This window comes from Mustela nivalis (assembly GCF_964662115.1).
Source record: "Mustela nivalis genome assembly, chromosome: 17".
In the NCBI taxonomy this organism is placed as follows: domain Eukaryota; kingdom Metazoa; phylum Chordata; class Mammalia; order Carnivora; family Mustelidae; genus Mustela; species Mustela nivalis.
The window spans coordinates 23,012,094-23,030,280 of NC_139036.1; the positions used below are offsets into that span (position 1 = coordinate 23,012,094).

The 18,187-nt window shown below is 50.6% G+C and overlaps 1 protein-coding gene across 4 annotated transcripts in view; it reads left to right on the top strand.

Annotated features, from left to right (window-relative positions):
- RHBDL3 (rhomboid like 3) overlaps positions 1–18,187 on the top strand; it is a 52,200-nt gene that overhangs the window by 22,490 nt on the left and 11,523 nt on the right. For all 4 annotated transcript variants that reach the window (XR_014304889.1, XM_082707358.1, XM_082707357.1 and 1 more), the window contains 3 exons: positions 3,451–3,599; positions 7,119–7,231; positions 13,289–13,389. Coding sequence is in view for 3 of the 4 variants with exons in the window: in XM_082707358.1 (XP_082563484.1) it covers positions 3,451–3,599; positions 7,119–7,231; positions 13,289–13,389 (363 nt within the window). In the remaining variant the exon portion in view is untranslated. The remainder of the gene's footprint in view (positions 1–3,450; positions 3,600–7,118; positions 7,232–13,288; positions 13,390–18,187) is intronic.

Here is an 18,187-nt window from a genome sequence, read left to right on the forward strand (position 1 = left end):
CCATGGGCTTAATTACCACCCCCCCAACGCATATGTTCTTGTAAAGTTGATGCCGAATGCGGATCCTTAAACCCCGTGGCATCCTCCTTCTTTTTTCCTAAATCAGACTAGTTGGTCTGTATCCCCGCGCGCCTCCGTTTGTTGTTATGGCTTCACTGGAGTCCATGTTGAAGATGCGATTTTTCTGAGATATTCTTGGAATCGTTCTCCAAATGCTTTCTGTGTTGGTCTATTTATTAAGTTCTATTTGAGGACCAATAATAATGAGCTGCCTCGGGAGCTGTATTTGCTGCCAGGCCACCCGCATTGTGAAAGATGGACAGAGCGGTTCCCCCGGAGAACCCAGGGGAGTCCTGCTGGGGGGCCCGAACCCCACACTAATTATAGCTTCATTTGCTGCGTGTGTGACGGGCACCCGGCCGGCTCTCCATGAGCTTTACCCCATTCAGACCTCACAACCACCCTGGAAGGGTAGGCGTTGGCATCCCCGTTTCCAGATGAGGAGACCAAGGACCAGAGAGTTCAAATAACGTATCCAAGGTCATCCAGAGAGGCCAGATTGAATGTCCAGATTGGTTTCAAATTTCCAGAAACTTCAGCCATGTAAATGCAAACCACCCATCTGGAAGATAATACGGAAATAACTATTTCCAAGTACTTGTACTAAAGCCCAACGCTTTTGTTTTACATGCAGTTCTAGGAACTTGGTTTTCTGGTTCCATAACAGAGGCTGGAAGGGACACAGTAGGAAGTTACTAGAAGGGACTCACGACTAGCCAGCAGCAGGAAGTAAGAACCCAGTTAATAACCTGCTGACAACCTGGCAATATGGGAGAGAACGAAAAATGTAGCAGCAGACCTGAGTCTTAAAGAAACAGGAATCTGGGACTATTGACTGTAGGAGTGAAAAACCCCATGCATTGCTGGAGAAGACTTCACTCCCACAGTCCACATTAATACCTGAGACGGCTTTAGAGGAGCACGCAGACCCTGTGAGGAGGAACACAGGGATATGGACGATGCATTTTATCTTATTTTATTACTTTTTTTTTTTCCGATTTTATGCATTTATTTGACAGAGGGAACACAAGCCGGGGAGTGGGAGAGGGAGAAGCAGGCTTTCTACTGAGCAGGGAGCCCGATGCGGGGCTCCATCCCAGGACCCCAGATTCATGACCCGAGGCGAAGGCAGATGCTTAATGACTGAGCCACCCAGGTGCCCCTATTTTATTATTTTTTAAGAAGTTTATTTAAGTAATCTCTACACCTAACACGGGGCTCGAACTCACAGCCTTGACATCAAGAGTCATGTGTTCTTCCAACTGAGACAGGACCCCCTGAATGATGCATGTTATTTTTTAATTTTAATTTTATTTATTTATTTATTTTAAATTAAATTTTATTTTTTTCTCAGTGTTCCAAAATTCATTGTTTATGCATCACACCCAGTGTTCCATGCAATACGTGCCCTCCTTAATACCCACCACCAGGCTCAGCCACCCCCCTCACCCCTCCCCTCCAAAACCGTCAGTTTGTTTCTCAGATTTATTTTTATTTTTTAAGATTTTATTGATTTGGTTGGGAGAGAGAGAATAGGGGAAGAAGCAGAGAGGGAGAGAGAGAGAGCCCCAAGCAGACTGCAGACTGAGCACAGAGCCCAATGCCGGCCTCAATCTCACGACCCTGAGACCATGACTGGAGCTGAAATCAAGAGTTGGCTGCTTAAGTGACTGAGCCACTGAGGTGCTCCTGAATGGTGCGTTTTAGAAAAGAAATAAATACACTTTTAGGGGTAAACAAGGATGCCTCAGTCATCTGCCGAATTAGTTCATGTGGAGTGTTGGTGACGAGGCAGAGAGACGGGAACCCTGGGACACTGTGGTTGGGAATGCAAAATGGCGCAGCCATTACTGGAAACAGTGTGGAGGTTCCTCAGAATATTACACAGAACCACCATGTGAGCCAGCAACCTCACTTCTGGGTATATACCCCCAAAAATCAAAAGCAGGGACACAGAGAGATACTGGTATGTCCATGTCCATGGCAGCATTATTTGTAATAGCTAAAATGTGGAAGCAACCCAGATGTTGGATGAATGGATAAATGGGTGGCAGACTGTGGGATGGAATTCAGTGGGATACTATTCAGCCTTAAAAAGGAAGAATTTGGACACGTGCTGTAACATGAGTGGACCTTGAAGACATGATGCTAAATGGAGTAAGCCAGCCCCGAAAAGACGGCTACTGGGTGAGTCCTCTTAGATGGGGCGCCCAGGGGAGTCAAGTTCATATAGATAGGAAGGAGAATGGTGGTTGCCAGGGCTGGGGGAAAGGGGAGTGGGGAGTTGGTGTGTAATGGAGACAGAATTTCAGTTTCACAAGATGAGGAGACTCCCGTGGCTGGTGGCAGCGACAGTTGCTCAACGGTGTAAATATATTGAATGCTACTGCGCTGTACGCTTAAAACTGATGAAGATGGCAAATTTTATCTTACGAGTATTTTTGCCACAGTTTAAAAAAATCTACTTATGTGGAATTTCCTCCTCCCACAAATGGGTACATAAGTTATTACTGCAATTAGGTTTTTTTGTTTTTTGTTTTAAGATTTTATTTATTTGGGGCTCCTGGGTGGCTCAGTCATTGAGCACCTGCCTTTGGCTCAGGAGTCCTTGGTATCCTGGGGTCCTGGGATCGAGTCCCATGTCGGGTTCTCTGCTCAGAGGGAAGCCTGCTTCTCCCTCTCCCACTCCCCCTGCTTGTGTTCCCTCTCTGGCTATCTCTCTCTCTCTGTCAAATAAATAAATAAAATATTTTTAAGAAAGTATTTATTTATTTGAGAGCAAGGGAGAGCAAAGACAGAGAATCTGAGGCAGACTCCCCGCTGAGCACAGAGCCTGACGTGGGGCCCAATCCCATACCATAAGACCATGACCTGAGCCGAAACCAAGAGTCTGATGCTCAACCGACTGAGCCCCCCTTGGCGCCCCCCAGCAGTTAGTTTAAATCCCTCTGAACCCTTCCTGGCTAGCACCAAGGAGGTGTGGGCAGAGCCCATGGGGCCATGTTGTGACCATTTAATACAAAATAATCAAACAGAGGGTCGCCTGGGTGCTCAGTTAGTTAAGTGCCTGTGTTGGCTCAGGTCATGATCCTGGGGTCCTGGGATCAAGCCCCACATTGGGCTAAGCAGAAGTACTGCTTCTCCCTCTGCCTTTACCAGCTTGTGCTCTCTGTCAAATAAATAAATAAAATCTTAAAAAAAAAAAATAAAGAGAAGTGGAGGGAGAGGTGGTAGAAAGGGAGGCTGGGTCCTGGCCATGTGGGCGTCCCTCGTCCTCAGAGGAGGAAAGGGGCCAACTGCCGGCAGGGATTCTGAGTGTTAGCGCCAGAGGGGCTGGCAGGCTGCCTTTCGTGTAGTGACAGACCCTCGCCATCCTGTGTTTTAATCCAGGTTGCCTTTTTCCTTTACAACGGAGTGTCGCTGGATCAGTTTGTGCTGCAGGTGACCCATCCGCGATACCTGAAGAACTCACTGGTTTACCACCCGCAGCTCCGCGCACAGGCCTGGCGCTACCTGACCTACATCTTCATGCACGCGGGGTGAGTGCCCGCCTTGTTTTGCCCTCGTCAGCGTCCCTGTGGGAAAGTAGGAGGGGCAGAGAGCCTGGACTGAAACACGTGTTTTCGTTTATTTTTGTCTTCCTAGACTCAGCACTTGAGGTAGTTCCTTGAAACTAACCTAATACCAAAACAGAGGAGTTAATTATTGACAGTGTATGGGAAAGGGGAAACAGATGGATGACGCTCAGTTTAAGCCCCTGGTGAGAGCAGCATAAATGTAGGTTCTGCATTTGTTCTGAGATTCCTAGCAGCCAAGGCAAAAAGGGAAGTGCAGTTAGTAACCAAGTCCGTTGTCCGCAGACTCTGTGTGGTATGTGTGTGTGTGTGTGTCTTTTTGCATGTGTGTCTCCGTAAGTGAAATGAAGAACAGATTTCTTGAGAGTGCCTGTCTCCCAAGGTGGTCTCCGTAGTTGATGAGAGTCTTTTTGAGGAATTCTAGAAATACTGGTAGTTTCTGTTGACAGATCTGTGGCCTCTTTGGGGGCTGGCATACAGTCAGTTCTCATGGGTGCCTGTGAGAAGGATCTACTGTCTGGCCCCATGAGAAGGATCTACTGTCTGGCCAGGTGGCCACCTGGGTCCCAGGCCCCTGAAGAACACAGTCTTGGCTGGAGACTGTTTTTGCACCATAAAAGCGCTGAGGTGGGAAAGCAGAGTCCCCTGACCTTTGTGGTGTCTTCTACAGCCTCTCCAGAGAGAAGCAAAAGGGCTCACAGTTCACCTGGGAAAAGCTCTGGGGGTACCTGTCCCTGGGGTTGGAAATGGGAAGAGGATCACACTGGTCTCTGTGCTCCATCATTCCCATTCCCTAGCAGAAAAACCCACAATGGCCAAGAGGGAGCCACGCTGTGAGCCTCCCCTCTCGCCGAGCTTCCAAAACAGCACAGGTGCCAAGCCCCAGTTGAGGGGTTTTGGGGTGAGGAGGGATGTCAGTGGTTATCGGGGGATATTTCCACTCCGAGCTGGGAGAGGGGATGATCCGTGCAGGCTGACACTTTGCCTACCGTGTCCCGGCTTTGCTCTCACAGGACTGAGAAGCAGAATGAGGGGGGTTCATCCGGCATTGGCCTTCTTGTGAACCAAGGAATTGGCTTGGGGTGGGGGTGGGGAGGCTTCCCAGCCTCTACTGCCCATGGGAGGGAACTGCCTGTCTTGTTTCCAGAACTGCCCTCTGGCCTTCCCTGAGCCTTTGCGGTGAGGAAGAAGCAAGCACAAAATCTCCAAAGCCTCCTTGGCTATTTCCTGCCTCCGGGAGATGAAAGCCTAGAGGCCAAAGTGAACAGAGCACAGAGGCTCTTAGCTGAAGCCCAAAGAGGTGGCCTTTTTCAGGCTGGTGCTTCTACTGGGGCAGTGCCTGCCTAGGGGAGCCCTGGGAGGAGTCTCCTGGTGTGTGATTTTGAGAGGGGTCCTCTTGGATGGTGCCGCAGCTGACCGGAGGTTGGGATGGTTGGCCAGCATGTGCGGCGAGCCCAGCAAGGTGACCTGTGATCGGGGAGGAGGACACACTCTGGACTGGTGAATCCAGAAATCAGTGTGGTAGAGGGGAAGGAGTTCAGCTTGGGAAGCAGGAGCTCTGGATTCCTCTCACCTGGCATCTCCTTGTCTCCGGCTCTTGTCTGTGAACCAAGGACTGGGTCTGATGCTACCACCTGGCTCCTTTCCAGTGCATTTGTCTGATGCTTCTAACCATTTGGCGGGCGCAGTCAGTATGACTAGAAGACTCCAGGCACAGTGGGAGTTTTGGACAGAGCCCCATCTGTCTGAGCTACCTTGCAGGCGCTTTCCTGGGCAGGCAGGGGCCCACGTGGACCTGAGTGGCACAGCATTTGGCCCCTGCACACCAGGACCGGGGCTGTGACCCAGGCCAGGGTTGTCCCATGGTAACCTTTGTTACCCTATAGCTTGACCATTGCCAGTGCTGTGGGCACAGTTTAAATGAGATAATGGATGTTAAAGTGTTCGGTAAACCTAAAAGCACATATGTGATGTATAGATAGTAATGTTACAGTTTTTCCTAGTAACAGGTGCACTCAACTAGATACCATTTAGCAACAAGAGCTGGTCACAGGTGTATGATAGCATAAAAAGGGAAGTATTCCCAGAATAAGAAAAGCCAGCCCTGGGGCGCCTTCTTGGCCCCGTTGTTAAGCATCTGCCTTCCGCTCAGGTCACGATCCCAGTGTCCTGGGTTCAAGCCCCTGCATCGGGGTCCCTGCTCAGTAGGGAGCCTGCGTCTCCCTCTTCAGCTGCCCCTCCCGCTTGTGTTCCCTTACTTGCTGTCTCTGTGAAATAAACAAATAAAATCTTAAAAAAAAAAAAAAAAAAAAAAAAAGAAAGAAAGGAAGGAAGGAAGGAAGAAAGAAAAGCCAGCCCTGGGATTTGGGGAGTAGGGTGGGTCCCTTCTGGCACCAAGAGGGAGAAGCTTCCCCTATGAGATCTTAAGGGATAATTTTGAATTATTAAGCTCTAGGGGCACCTGGGTGGCTGAGTCGGTTAAACGGCTGCCTTCAAATCAGGTCACGATCCCAGGGTCCTGGGATGGAGCCCTGCATTGGGCTTGCTTCTCCCTCCTGCTCCCCTGCTTGTGCTTGTTCCCTCTCTCTCTCTCTCTGTCAAATAAATAAATAAAATCTTTTAAAAAAAGAATTAAGGGGCGCCTGGGTGGCTCGGAGGGTTAAGCCTCTGCCTTCGGCTCAGGTCATGATCTCAGGGTCCTGGGATCAAGTCCCACATCGGGCTCTCTGCTCGGCGGGGAGCCTGCTTCCTCCTCTCTCTGCCTGCCTCTCTGCCTACTTGTGATCTCTGTCTGTCAAATAAATAAATAAAATCTTTAAAAAAAAAATAAAAAAATAAAAAAAGAATTAAGTTCTAAGAGATATCACTAATGCTTACATTTGTTCTGAAAACGTCTTTTTTTTTTTTTTTAAGATTTTATTTGAGAGAGAGCACAGGCGGGGGAGGGGCAAAGGGAGAGAGATAAGCAGACTCCTTGCTGAGCAGGGAGCCGCTCGATCCCAGGACTCTGGGATCATGACCTGAGCTGAAGGCAGACCTTAATCCACTGAGCCATCCAGGGGCCCCGAAAACATCTTTCTCTTTAAATACCAGTATCTCTTACATATACACCAGTGAGCCAGGGCAGCCTTGTGGCCTGGGGAGTGGAGCAGACTCGGCAGATCAGGAACCTGAGCTGTGTGACTTGAAGCCAGGCAGTGCACCTCTCTGAGCCTTGACTTCTCATGTGTCAACCAAGGGATTTGCCAGATCTTCCCCATGGTTAGCACCCCCCCTACACTGTGGCAGGTGCACACACTGCCAAACATTGTTGAGGCCTTGCACTATTCCTGTCCCAGGCAGTCGGTAAGGTGTGATCTTTCTAAGGTGGACTGTCTGCTCTGTAATTCTGTGTAACTCATTGCTGGATTCCCTACGTCTTGACATACAGTGTTTGTTGAATGAATGAATGAATGAATGATGGAGTGTGGTCTTTCTATATAGGATAGAACACCTGGGACTCAACGTGGTGCTGCAGCTCCTCGTGGGGGTACCCTTGGAGATGGTGCACGGAGCAACCCGTATTGGGCTTGTCTATGTGGCTGGTGTTGTAGCAGGTAAGCAGGTGGGCCACGAATCCACAGGGGTAAACTTCCCCAAGGCAGTGAGGAGACCCCATGGCCTTGGGCAAGTCCCAGGCTTCCATGGACACCGGACTCAGTCCCTAAGGCTCCTAATCATGAGGGTTGTCTTCCAGACCAATCTCCCTACCATCCGGGGGGCTGGAAAGGGGACTGCCGTCCACAGGGAGAGGCATGTTATGGCAGTGGGAGGAGACTTTCCATCTTCATGCTGCCATGTTGAAGCTGTGTGAGCTCGGGGAAATTCCTTAACCTCTCTTGGCCCCCTTAGAGGTTTTAGGAAGGAACTAATCAGATTTGCCTGAAGGGCATTAGGAGGTCAAAGGGAGGGAACAAAGTGGAATAGGAGGGGCTGTGTCAATCCTGCGGGCACAGTGAGATTCCTGCAGGGACTCCAAAGTGTGGGCGGGGAGCCAGGTCCCTCCTCAGCCAGGCCGGCCCCTGTGCTCTTTGCTTGACCCACTGCTGACAGCAAACAGTCTGGCCTGAGAGGTGGTGAACACCTATGCCAGCTGAAGTAGACTGGGGCCCCACTGATCCTGCTCACGTGGCGGAGGACCATGACCTTGAGGATAGCTGGGGAGGGGGGAAACTGCAGCCAGCAGAACTCCCCCTCTCCCCTGCTGGTGGAGGTGAGGCGGGCTGGGGTGAGCTGGGGAGAGCAGGCTGCATTTCTGCTGGGAAAGTCTGCACCAGCCGGGTTTCCGAACAGAGGGATCTCCCTCGTGATGTTTCCAACTTTATAGCTGGCCTTTTTTTCTTTTTTAAACAAGGTTTGCCGCCTCAGCTCTTCACCTTGACAGCTGTGCCCAAGGGAGCTTTGTGTGTATGTTTAAGTAAGATCTTAATCCTTTCTGAGTGGCATTGAAGTTGTCATTAGGAGAGCAGGGCGCCCCTGACCTTGTAAACAAACAACGGGCAAACAGGGACCCTGGGAGTAACTGACATAGCTTCAAGAACCCGGGAGGGAAGGGTCCCACCCCACCCCACCCTACCCCACTCCATCCACCCCTGTGAGGCCGGTCTGCTAGTTCAGAAACCCTCAGCATGGAATATCGGCCGCACAGCTTCTTCATTTCTCTGTGTGTGGAGGGTTAAAAACTTGGCCACCTTGGACAGCACCCGCCACGGGAAGCCCTGCATCCTGTACCTTCCCCATCCTTGAACAAAAGGTTCTGTGAGGAGCTCTGTGTGCCAGACTTACTCGGCCACCCACGTGCCCCCCTTTCCCCCAAATCTTGACATCTGGAGATTTATAGCCACGTTTCCTCCACCTAGATACCCAGAGACCCAGATGGTTAATGGCGAGGAACAGGAAAGACACTCTTAACGCTTGCAGTTAGTAGTCAATTGGATGGGAGTGCAATAACCCAGAAGACAGAAACCAGATTCGAGATGACTGAGGCCTCACCCAAACCAGATGACACACAGCAGGCGGGCCATGCTGGTGACACTGGCCAGGGACACCGGTGCAGAAGGGGATGGTGCACTGACAGAAAGGGACTTGCCAGCTCACCAGCTGGATGTGGGGTTGTATCATGCAGCATGTAACGTGTGCGATTCTGTCTGAGGCATTGATTCAGAGAGGGCACCCTGGTCACCATATAGCGTGTCATCGATCGCCAGGACACGATCTGCCTGCACCCCTTCTTCCCTCTCTACCCCGTGTGCATCCCAAGTCCGCAAGTGGGGCCCACTCACAGACAGCTAGATCCTGACTGGGTACCAGGTGGTTAGGAAGGGCCTGCCTTCCTAAGGCACACACGAGCACTTTCCAGTTGTCACAGGTTACAGAACCTGTGTGTTAGGGTACCTCAGTGACTTGCCCAAGGAGACTCAGTTGTATGGGGTGGGGCTGGGCCCAGAGCCAGGCCACCTGCCCCCAAAGGCTGCACTTCAAACCACTACCCTGTGCAATGAGAACCAAAAGGCAGGCCTTTCCCTTTTGTGTGGATAATTTATTGTCAGAAACTCAGGGAGGTCTTTTTTTTTTTTTTTTTTTTTAAGATTTTATTTATTTATTTGACGGACAGAGATCACAAATAGGCAGAGAGGCTCCCTGCTGAACAGAGAGCCTGATGAGGGGCTGGATCCCAGGACCCTGGGATCATGACCTGGACCAAAGGCAGAGGCTTTAACCCACTGAGCCACCCCGGCACCCCCAGGGAGGTCTTAATAGACATCAGGCCCCCCACCCCCGATTTAGTTCCTGCAGGTGGAAATGTTCCAAAGGCAAGGCCATCACAGTTTGCAGCAATGGCGGCTGACCTCTGCCAGGTGCGTCTGGTACTCTGCCTGCGATAGAGGGTTCTCATACCTTATGTTGAGTATTCACCAAGTCTTATGAGGTGGGTCCTGTCACCCCCATTTCGTAGGTGGTCCAGAGAGGTGAAATGACTTGCTCAATTTTCTCAGAAGGACTAAGAGGTACTAGAAGCGAGTGGAGACCCTTTCTCTGCTCCATGCTTCTAACCAGTGCTTGAGGCCAGTGCATCTCTTGCTTCTAGCTGACAGTTTCATGGCCGTGAAAGCCAGTATTTTAAGTGCGTTTGCAAGCTTTCCTTATAGATTATCTAGATTATAAGCCATGTGCACATCCCCAGAGCCTCACACAGGGTCTGGCATACGTTAAGCAACAAATATTTGTAGAACAAATGGAAGACTGCATACATAAATAGAGTTAGAGTGCTTAAAGGTAGATGTTCTGCTGATTTTTATTTGGATTTTTTTTTTTTTGGTAATGGCCAAGGGAGACATTGGAAAACACCTGCTTTAAATATTTCAGACTAAAATTAACACAGCTGTGCATGATGATACAGTCTCCAATTTATCTGCGTGCTGGTGTGGACCCAGAATTTTTTTGAGAAAGTACATAGCTCCTAGAGGCACCTGGGTGGCTCAGTGGGTTGAGCCTCTGCCTTCGGCTCAGGTCATGATCCCAGAGTCCTGGGATCAATCCCCACATCGGGCTCTCTGCTCAGCGGGGAACCTGCTTCCCCCTTCTCTCTCTCTGCCTTCCTCTCTGCCTACTTGGGATCTCTTTCAAATAAATAAATAAAATCTTTAAAAAAAAAAAAAAAAGGAAAGTACATAGCCCCGACTAGAACTAGTCCTTGGGCCTGGTGCTGTGCCAAGATGTGTCTCCCCCTCCAGCTTGCCATTCTGTCCCAGTCCTCTGTCCCCATGACCTCTGGGGAATTCATACTGGCCTTATGGAACTGTCCTATGGAACTATGAGGTTAGGTTCCAAACAGCTTGTCAAGAATCCTGCTTGGGGGGCACCTGGGTGACTCAGTGGGTTAAGCCGCTGCCTTCGGCTCAGGTCATGATCTCAGGGTCCTGGGATCGAGTTCCGCATCGGGCTCTCTGCTCAGCAGGGAGCCTGCTTCCCTTCCTCTCTCTCTGCCTGCCTCTCCGTCTACTTGTGATTTCTCTCTGTCAAATAAATAAATAAAATCTTTTAAAAAAAGAATCCTGCTTGGCCCAGGCTTCCTGCCATCCCCCCACCCCCCAGGGTGGCCTTTATGTGTCTGTTGACTGGCACACATGCCCCCGCTTGTACTTGACCTTTCCCACTCCCGAGTCCTGGGCTAACCTGTAGCCGCTTGAGGAAAATCTTTCCTCTACCCATGGAAGACCCGTGACTCCAGAGAGTTCCGTTCAAGATCCAAACCTCAGATCCAGGATCTCAGGCCAAGGTTCAGGTCGTTTGAATCTGTGATTTGGAAGGTCCCCTCCTGTGGGTGGCAACTCTGACTTCCCAGGCCTCACCCCCTTTCAGCCATAGGCTCCTTGGGCTCCTCTCCATGGGGTAACATTGCGGGTAAAGTTTCCTTTGAAAAGAGGGTTTCACATCTCAGAAGTTAGAAAACCTTAGACCTTTTTATTTCACAGATGTGAAAACTGAAGCCCAAAGAATTCAGGGGCTGTGCCCAAGGTCACAGGACTAGGCAGCCACACCCCCATTCCCAACTGCCGCCAGAATCCCAAACTGACCCCTGACCCTGGGGTCGGGACTCCTATCCATGGGTAGGGTGAGAGAAGGGTCAGTGTGGGGAGGCTGGACCCTGGACCGTGCGGGGTTCCCTGCGGCCTCCCTGCCGCTGGTCGCTCCCACTGCATCTGGGAGGCCCAGGGAGCAGAAGGTGGACGGGTTTAGTGGGACTTGAGAGAGGAAAGAGGCCAGCCTCGGGAGGCTGGGGCTTCCTCTGTCCGCGAGGTAAGGTAATTAATGAGCTGCTTGGGCAGCCAGCCCTCTGCAACCCTGCAATGCAGCCTTCCTTGCTGTGCGGGCCTCCAGGAGAGCGTGGGAATCCTTTGTCATGCAGATCCCACTGCCTGCCTGTTTGCCATCCTGGGAAATTTTTTTTTTTTTTTTCTGTTATATATGGCTGACCCTTTGGCTAGGCAGTAAAAAAAAAAAGAAGAAGAAAGAAAGAAAGAAAGAAAGTTATCTGACAATAGATCAATACCTAATTAAAGCCAGAGGGAAGGCATGAAAGGGGAGAAGAAAGATTTATAGTTACCCTGGGAAGGGAGAAGGACTTGGGACTTCTCAGTTCATGACAGCGCTTTTTCCTGGGAGATCACATCCCTCTTGAGGCCCAGAATGTGCTGTGGGGATCTCTTACTTGAAGGATCTCAGGGAGCCCCGGAGCCTTGAGAGAAGTCCAAGGGGGCCTGTCGGGGAGAGAAGGTGGGTGATGGTATGGGGGTTCACCATGCTCAGGGTGTCAGGTGTCCTGCGCTGGGCCCAGCCTCCTCCTAACTAGCAGACCCCCCACATCTCTAGCAGCTACAGAGTTTGGCCGGTCTCTCCTGTCTCCACCCAGGCAGCGGCTAATTGGCTCTCCAGCCTGCGGGCATTTTCCAGTGGTGGTTTCTGCACACTCACCCAGGCCGGCCACCTCCCAGCCTCTGAGCCCTGGGCTCTACCTCCTGGTTATTTTTAGTCTCCCGTGTCCTTCCCTGGAAGCCAAAGCATTGATCACACTTAAATGAGACCAGAACAATACATTTCCCTTCTCCTCTCTGCCCGGCTTCCCTCCCAGCACAAAAGTTTGTCATCCCCCAGACCACCTTCCTCTCCCCCCAGAGGGTATGACATCATCTCTCTCTTCCCTGGGACTTTCCAAGGGCATTTTTCCACCAGAGAAACCCCCGCCCCCACCCCACCCCCCAGCTCTGGAGATTCTGTTGGTCTTTTGTGATTTCGATTGGAGGGAGTTTGGAGGCCATGTCAAGAAGCAGGTTTCTAGATGCCAACGTGCAGCCGAGGGAGCAATAGTGGAGGAGGTTGACCTCTGTACCAGTTTGGGGAGTGGCTGCTGTCGATCGAGGCCAAGAACACGGGCCTTGTGTCCACAAAGCTGGACAACATGCTTCCAGCCCTTCTCACTGAGTGGCTCTGGGCTCAGTCTCCTCAACTCTGCCGGGTAGCCACTACCATTCTCCTCCAAGGGTTAAAGCAGTCGATGTGCGCAAAGCACGTGGCCAGTGTCTGATCCGTGGTGCTCCTCCGTGGCAGCTGCTTCTGCTACTTCTTCTTTATTTTTTTAAGATTTTATTTATTTATTTGAGAGAGAGAAAGCACGCGTACAGGCAGGGGGAACAGCAGGCAGAGAGGGAAGCAAACTCCCTGCGGAGCAAGGAGCCTGATGCAGGGTTCGATCCCAGGACCCTGGGATCATGATCTGAGCCAAAAGCAGCCGCATAACTGTCTGAGCCACCCAGGCTCCCCTCTGCTACTATTTATTATTGCCCAGAACCCTGAGGTGATACCAGGTGAGGCAGAGGCTGCACTGACAGACAGGTGATAGCTCCTGTCCACTGAACTCTTCTAAAAGGAGAGGTCTGAATAAAATGGTTCTTTTCCCCATAAGTGAGGCCTCTAGGGGGCTCCAGGACAACGTGGGATGAAGGGAAGAGGACCTGGAGCCTTTTGCTCCGGAGCCTTACCCCCAAGGCTGCCGGATGCGAGGGCCTGGGGCAGGGGCAGGGAACACCCTTAAATAACCGATCTCTCTGTACCAGGGTCCTTGGCGGTGTCTGTGGCTGACATGACGGCTCCAGTCGTGGGCTCCTCTGGAGGGGTGTATGCGCTTGTCTCTGCCCATCTGGCTAACATTGTGATGGTGAGCACCTCCTGTCCCAACATCCCAACATCTTGGGCATCCCTTCCGCGCCTCAGTTCCCATGTGCTCCCCAGCTCAGGCCCAGAAATGCCAGGCAGACCTGGCTGATAGCAGGGGCACAGACACTCCTCACTTTCTGCAGGCTTATTTCAAACAGAGCCCTTCCATATTTGGTTCATGGTTTTTCCTTCTTAGCTATGAAATTACCCATTTCTCTAATTCTATCCCTTTCCCACTTGACTTTAAAAAGTGTTACAGTAGGGGCTCCTGGCTGGCTTCGTTGGTAGAACACATGACTCTTGATCTTGGAGTCATGAGTTCAAGTCCCACTTTGGGCCTAGAGTTTACTTAAAAAAAAAAAAAAAAAAGAGGGCACCTGGGTGGCTCAGTGGGTTAAGCCTCTGCCTTTGGCTCAGGTCATCATCTCAGAGTCCTGGGATCAAGTCCTGTGTTGGGCTCTCCTTGACAGGGAGCCTGCTTCCTCCTCTCTCCCTGCCTGCTTCTCTGCCTACTTGTGATCTCTCTCTGTCAAATAAATAAATAAAATCTCTAAAAAAAAAAAAAAAAAAGAAAGAAAGAAAAGAAAGGGAGGCAGGGAAGATATCAACTCTTTTTTTTTTTCTTAAAGATTTTATTTGGGGCGCCTGGGTGGCTCAGTGGGTTAAAGCCTCTGCCTTCGGCTCAGGTCATCATCTCAGAGTTCTGGGATGGAGCCCTGCATCAGGCTCTCTGCTCAGTGGAGAGCCTGCTTCCTCCTCTCTCTCTGCCTGCCTCTCTGCCTGCTTGTGATCTCTGTCTGTCAGATAAATAAATAAAATCTTAAAAAATAAAGATTTTATTTATTTATTTGAGATCGAGCACAAGTGGGGACAAGGGACAGGGAAAGGGAGAAACAGACTCCCCGCTGAGCTAGGATCCTGATGTGGGGCTCGATCCCAGGACCCTGAGATCATGGCCTGAGCTGAAGGCAGACACTCAACTGTCTGAGCCATCCAGGTGCCCCTTAATATACAACACCTGATCTCAGTTCAGATTGTGATCTTGGGGTCATGAATTCAAGTCTCTCATTGGGCCCCATGCTGTGCGTGGAACCTACTTTAAAAAAACAAAACAAAAAAACAACAAAAAAAACAACTTTAAAAACTGTAACAATCCTTGACTCTAGTGGCAAAATCAGGACTTGAATCGGGCTCCTGACAATGATTCGAGTGTCATTCCCTTACACCAGCCTCTCACTGTGGTGGGACACTGCCTCTGCCTTCCCCATGCTCTTCTTTGCCTTTTCCTGAGAGGCATTCTAGGGTAACGGTTAAGAGCGCAGGCTCTGAAAACGGTCAGCCTAGATCTGAATCCTGCCTCCCTGCTTCCTGAAGAGGGATCTTGGGCACCTTACTTAACTGTGCTATTCCTCAGTTTCTACATGTGTGAAATGGGATGATAGGTGATAAATGAGATAAAGTAAAGCTATATTGAAATCAGTCTGATAGTCTCAGAGGAGGCCATAGTCCTCGTTTTAGAGGCAGTTGGAAGGAGGGGGCCTCTAGGCAGGGTCCAGATCTTACTCATCCCCAGTGCCTGGCACAGGGCTGGACAAACGGTAGCTGGTGCTGACTAAAATTTTTTCTTATTTGAAGCAATCTCTGCACCCAGCATGGGGCTCGAACTCACTACCCAGGAGATCAAGAGTCAGGTGCTCAGCTGACTGAACCAGCCAGGCGCCCCCTCCCCCACCATCCTCGGAGTAAACTTTGAATGAAAGAAGGAAAGAATGAATGAACAGTGTCTGGAGAAGGCGTAGCTTCCCGCCAGGGTCCTCCTGTTCTCACCTCCCTCCCCCGTCGCTGTGTTCACCCACATGGCGGATGTGTGAATGCTGAGTTACAACAGTCTGAAGTTCCTAAATGCTCCCGTTTCTTCTTTATTATTGCCACTGTCACCTGCCTGGTTCAACACACCATCCCTTTCTTTTCATCGGAGTCCCTTTTGTACTTTCAGAGAGAGAGAGAGCAGGAGAGGGACAGAAGGAAAGAAAAGGGGAGGAGGGGAGAGACGGACAGACAGACACGGACAGCCCTTGCTACTTGTCTGACTTTTGGCAACTTCACGTGAGCACTTGGAGAGAGCCAGCAGGTGTGGGAAAGCTCGCGTGGATCAGCGAATGTGTATTTGCGCACGTGCGATTACACACGCGTGTGCGATTACACGCGCGCGCGCACACACACACACACACACACACACACACGCGGCTGGTCTGCTGAGGAACCTGACAGCACGGGGCTGCCTCACATGGCCCTTTTTAAATGGGTCATTCTGTATCAGTGCCACAGCTTTCCCCAGACACAGCTTTTTCCCTGAATTCCACCTCCTCCGCTCCCCCTCCCCCTGCCCCAGTTCCGTTCTGTAGGGGCCAGCACCGCTCACACACCCTCCTTCCCCCCAGGACCTGTATGTGTGTGAGGGGACGAGCAGCACAACTAAGAAACGCAGACACGAGTTTGTGAAGGCGCCCTGTCTCCCTGCCCTTCCCTGCCGCGTGGGAAACGGCCCTGAGGCCTCCCACGTTCCCGCGGTGTGGGCAGAGCACCCCGAAAACCGTGGGGTGAGGCCTAGCGGTTGAGGAGGGAGAGGTGAAAGCCGTTTTGTTCCCTTTTATGCGTCTTTCTGGCAAGTAGTCCGTGGCCCGTGGTGGTGGAGATGAGCAGCCCTACCCGAGAGTCCACTGCCCTTCTAGAAGGACACAGCTTTCTTTCCCTGGCCCCCTGAGAGCTTGGCCATCCCCGCTGCCTTTACCCACATTAGCCCAGAGCCCAGTGCTTCAAAGAGGTGTTAGGACAAATGCTAAAAGATGGCCGTTTCTGTGGGCCAGAAGCAGTCAATTCCGTGGGGCTCCATCTAAAAGATATGCTAGTATCTTAAATTGCCAAATGAAGATTTGGTGTGCGTGTGCGTGTGTGTGTGTTTGTACATGCACACACAATAAATTGCCATGTCAGAACAGACGGGAGAAAGAGCACAACAGTCAGAAATTCTGGATTTCAGTCCTGCTGTCACCATCTTAAGAGCCATGAGTTCCTTTGCTTCTCCCTCATCGGCAACCTCTTCTCCACAAGGTCGTTGTGAGAAAGACATGAAAAGGAGAGATGCCCGGAGATGCCGTGTGTGCCCACATCTGCATGTGCATATATGTGTGCATGTGTGCATAGATCCTTAAATACATGTAATTTTTTGTATTTATCAGTGTTGCCTGTTATCTGCAGAGAACAATGAGAAAATGTGTCCTTTTTACTTCAGATACAAAATAGAAATGTGTTGAGTGTTTCTATTCTCAGGGCTGTTTGAGAGATTCTGCCTTAAATGAAAGCATGTCTTATTTTTGATAAAAATATTCTTTTTTTTAAAGGTTTTACTTATTTATTCATGAGAGACAGAGAGAGAGCGAGCGAGGCAGAGGGAGAAGCACGCTCCGCAAGGAGCAAGGAGCCTGATGGGGGACTCGATCCCAGGACCCTAGGGTCATGACCTGAGCTGAAGGCAGATACCTAACCATCTGGACCACCCAGGCACCCATTCATAAAAATATTCTAATGGACGCCTTGGTGGCTCAGTTGGTTGGGCGTCTGTCTTCGGCTCAGGTCATGATCCCAGGGTCCTGGGATGGAGCACCACATCAGGTTCCCTGTTCAGTGAGGAGCCTGCTTCTCCCTCTCCCTCTGTCCATGACCCCCAATCCCACTTGTGCTCACACACTCTCTCTTTCTCTCTCTGAAATAAATAAATAAATAAATAAAATCTTTTTTAAAATGCCAGAAGTATAAAGATACACAAATTGAATAATTTATTAATTGCTTTTTGCTAGGTCCCACAGGCCAGAGTTCCAGTATTAAATATACAAGATGTTTACTTACACTTCGCTCCATATGATAGATGTTTCCCTAAAAATGTTTGAGATCTTAGTTTTTGCAACAGGACCCTATCGTCAGAGCACCAAGAAAGATGGTTGTCTAAAAGACAGCTGAGATCTCTATGTTGTAAGGCTCATTTTGTTAACAAAAATCCTCTGGTAGGACAAGTAATCATTCCCTAATTTATCTGTGTCACGCTCTCCCTTTCCTTGTGCTGGGTTTTCTGGAAGTCGTTTCTACCAGGATATATAAAGCCATTAAGCTCCCTGCCTGGGTTTCAGCCTTTGCTCTCTTAACCGGCCTGGTGAATGAGATCCCAAGATGCCTAGGGGACTGGTCACCACCTTGTTGGCTGAGGGTGGGTTCTTGCTCATCCTGCCAGGCTCTGGGAGAGAAAAACAGGAAAAGGGTTTGCAAAAGATGTGTGTTCCCTGGGGCTTCCCCTTTTATAGCAGCAGTGCTGGCTGTGGGGAGATTCTCTTTTCTCCTGTTGTTTCACGGCAGTGCATTTTATTGGAGGGAATAATGGGTCGGGGGGAAACGAAGCAGCTGGTGGGAAGGGGTGACTGTGGTGTAGCCCTTCAGCCTCTGGGAGACGAGTCATTGACTCACGTTCACTCAGCTTTGGGAGCAGCTGGAGCAGCCAGCAGGGACAGGCAGAGCGTGATCCTGTCTCCAAAGTGGGGGCAGACTGAGCCCTGGGCTGAGGGCCCTACCCATCTCAACATTAACTTACTGTGACCTTGAACCAGCCCTCCTGGACTCTTGTTTGACTGAAGTGCAGGGTTGGAGATGGGACTGAGTTCACCCTGGCCAATTCCAATGCCTGTATGGCCAAGCAGCAATTATAAAAGGAGCTGGCTGGCCTGGAGAGCCTGGTGAGGCCGGAGCTGCCC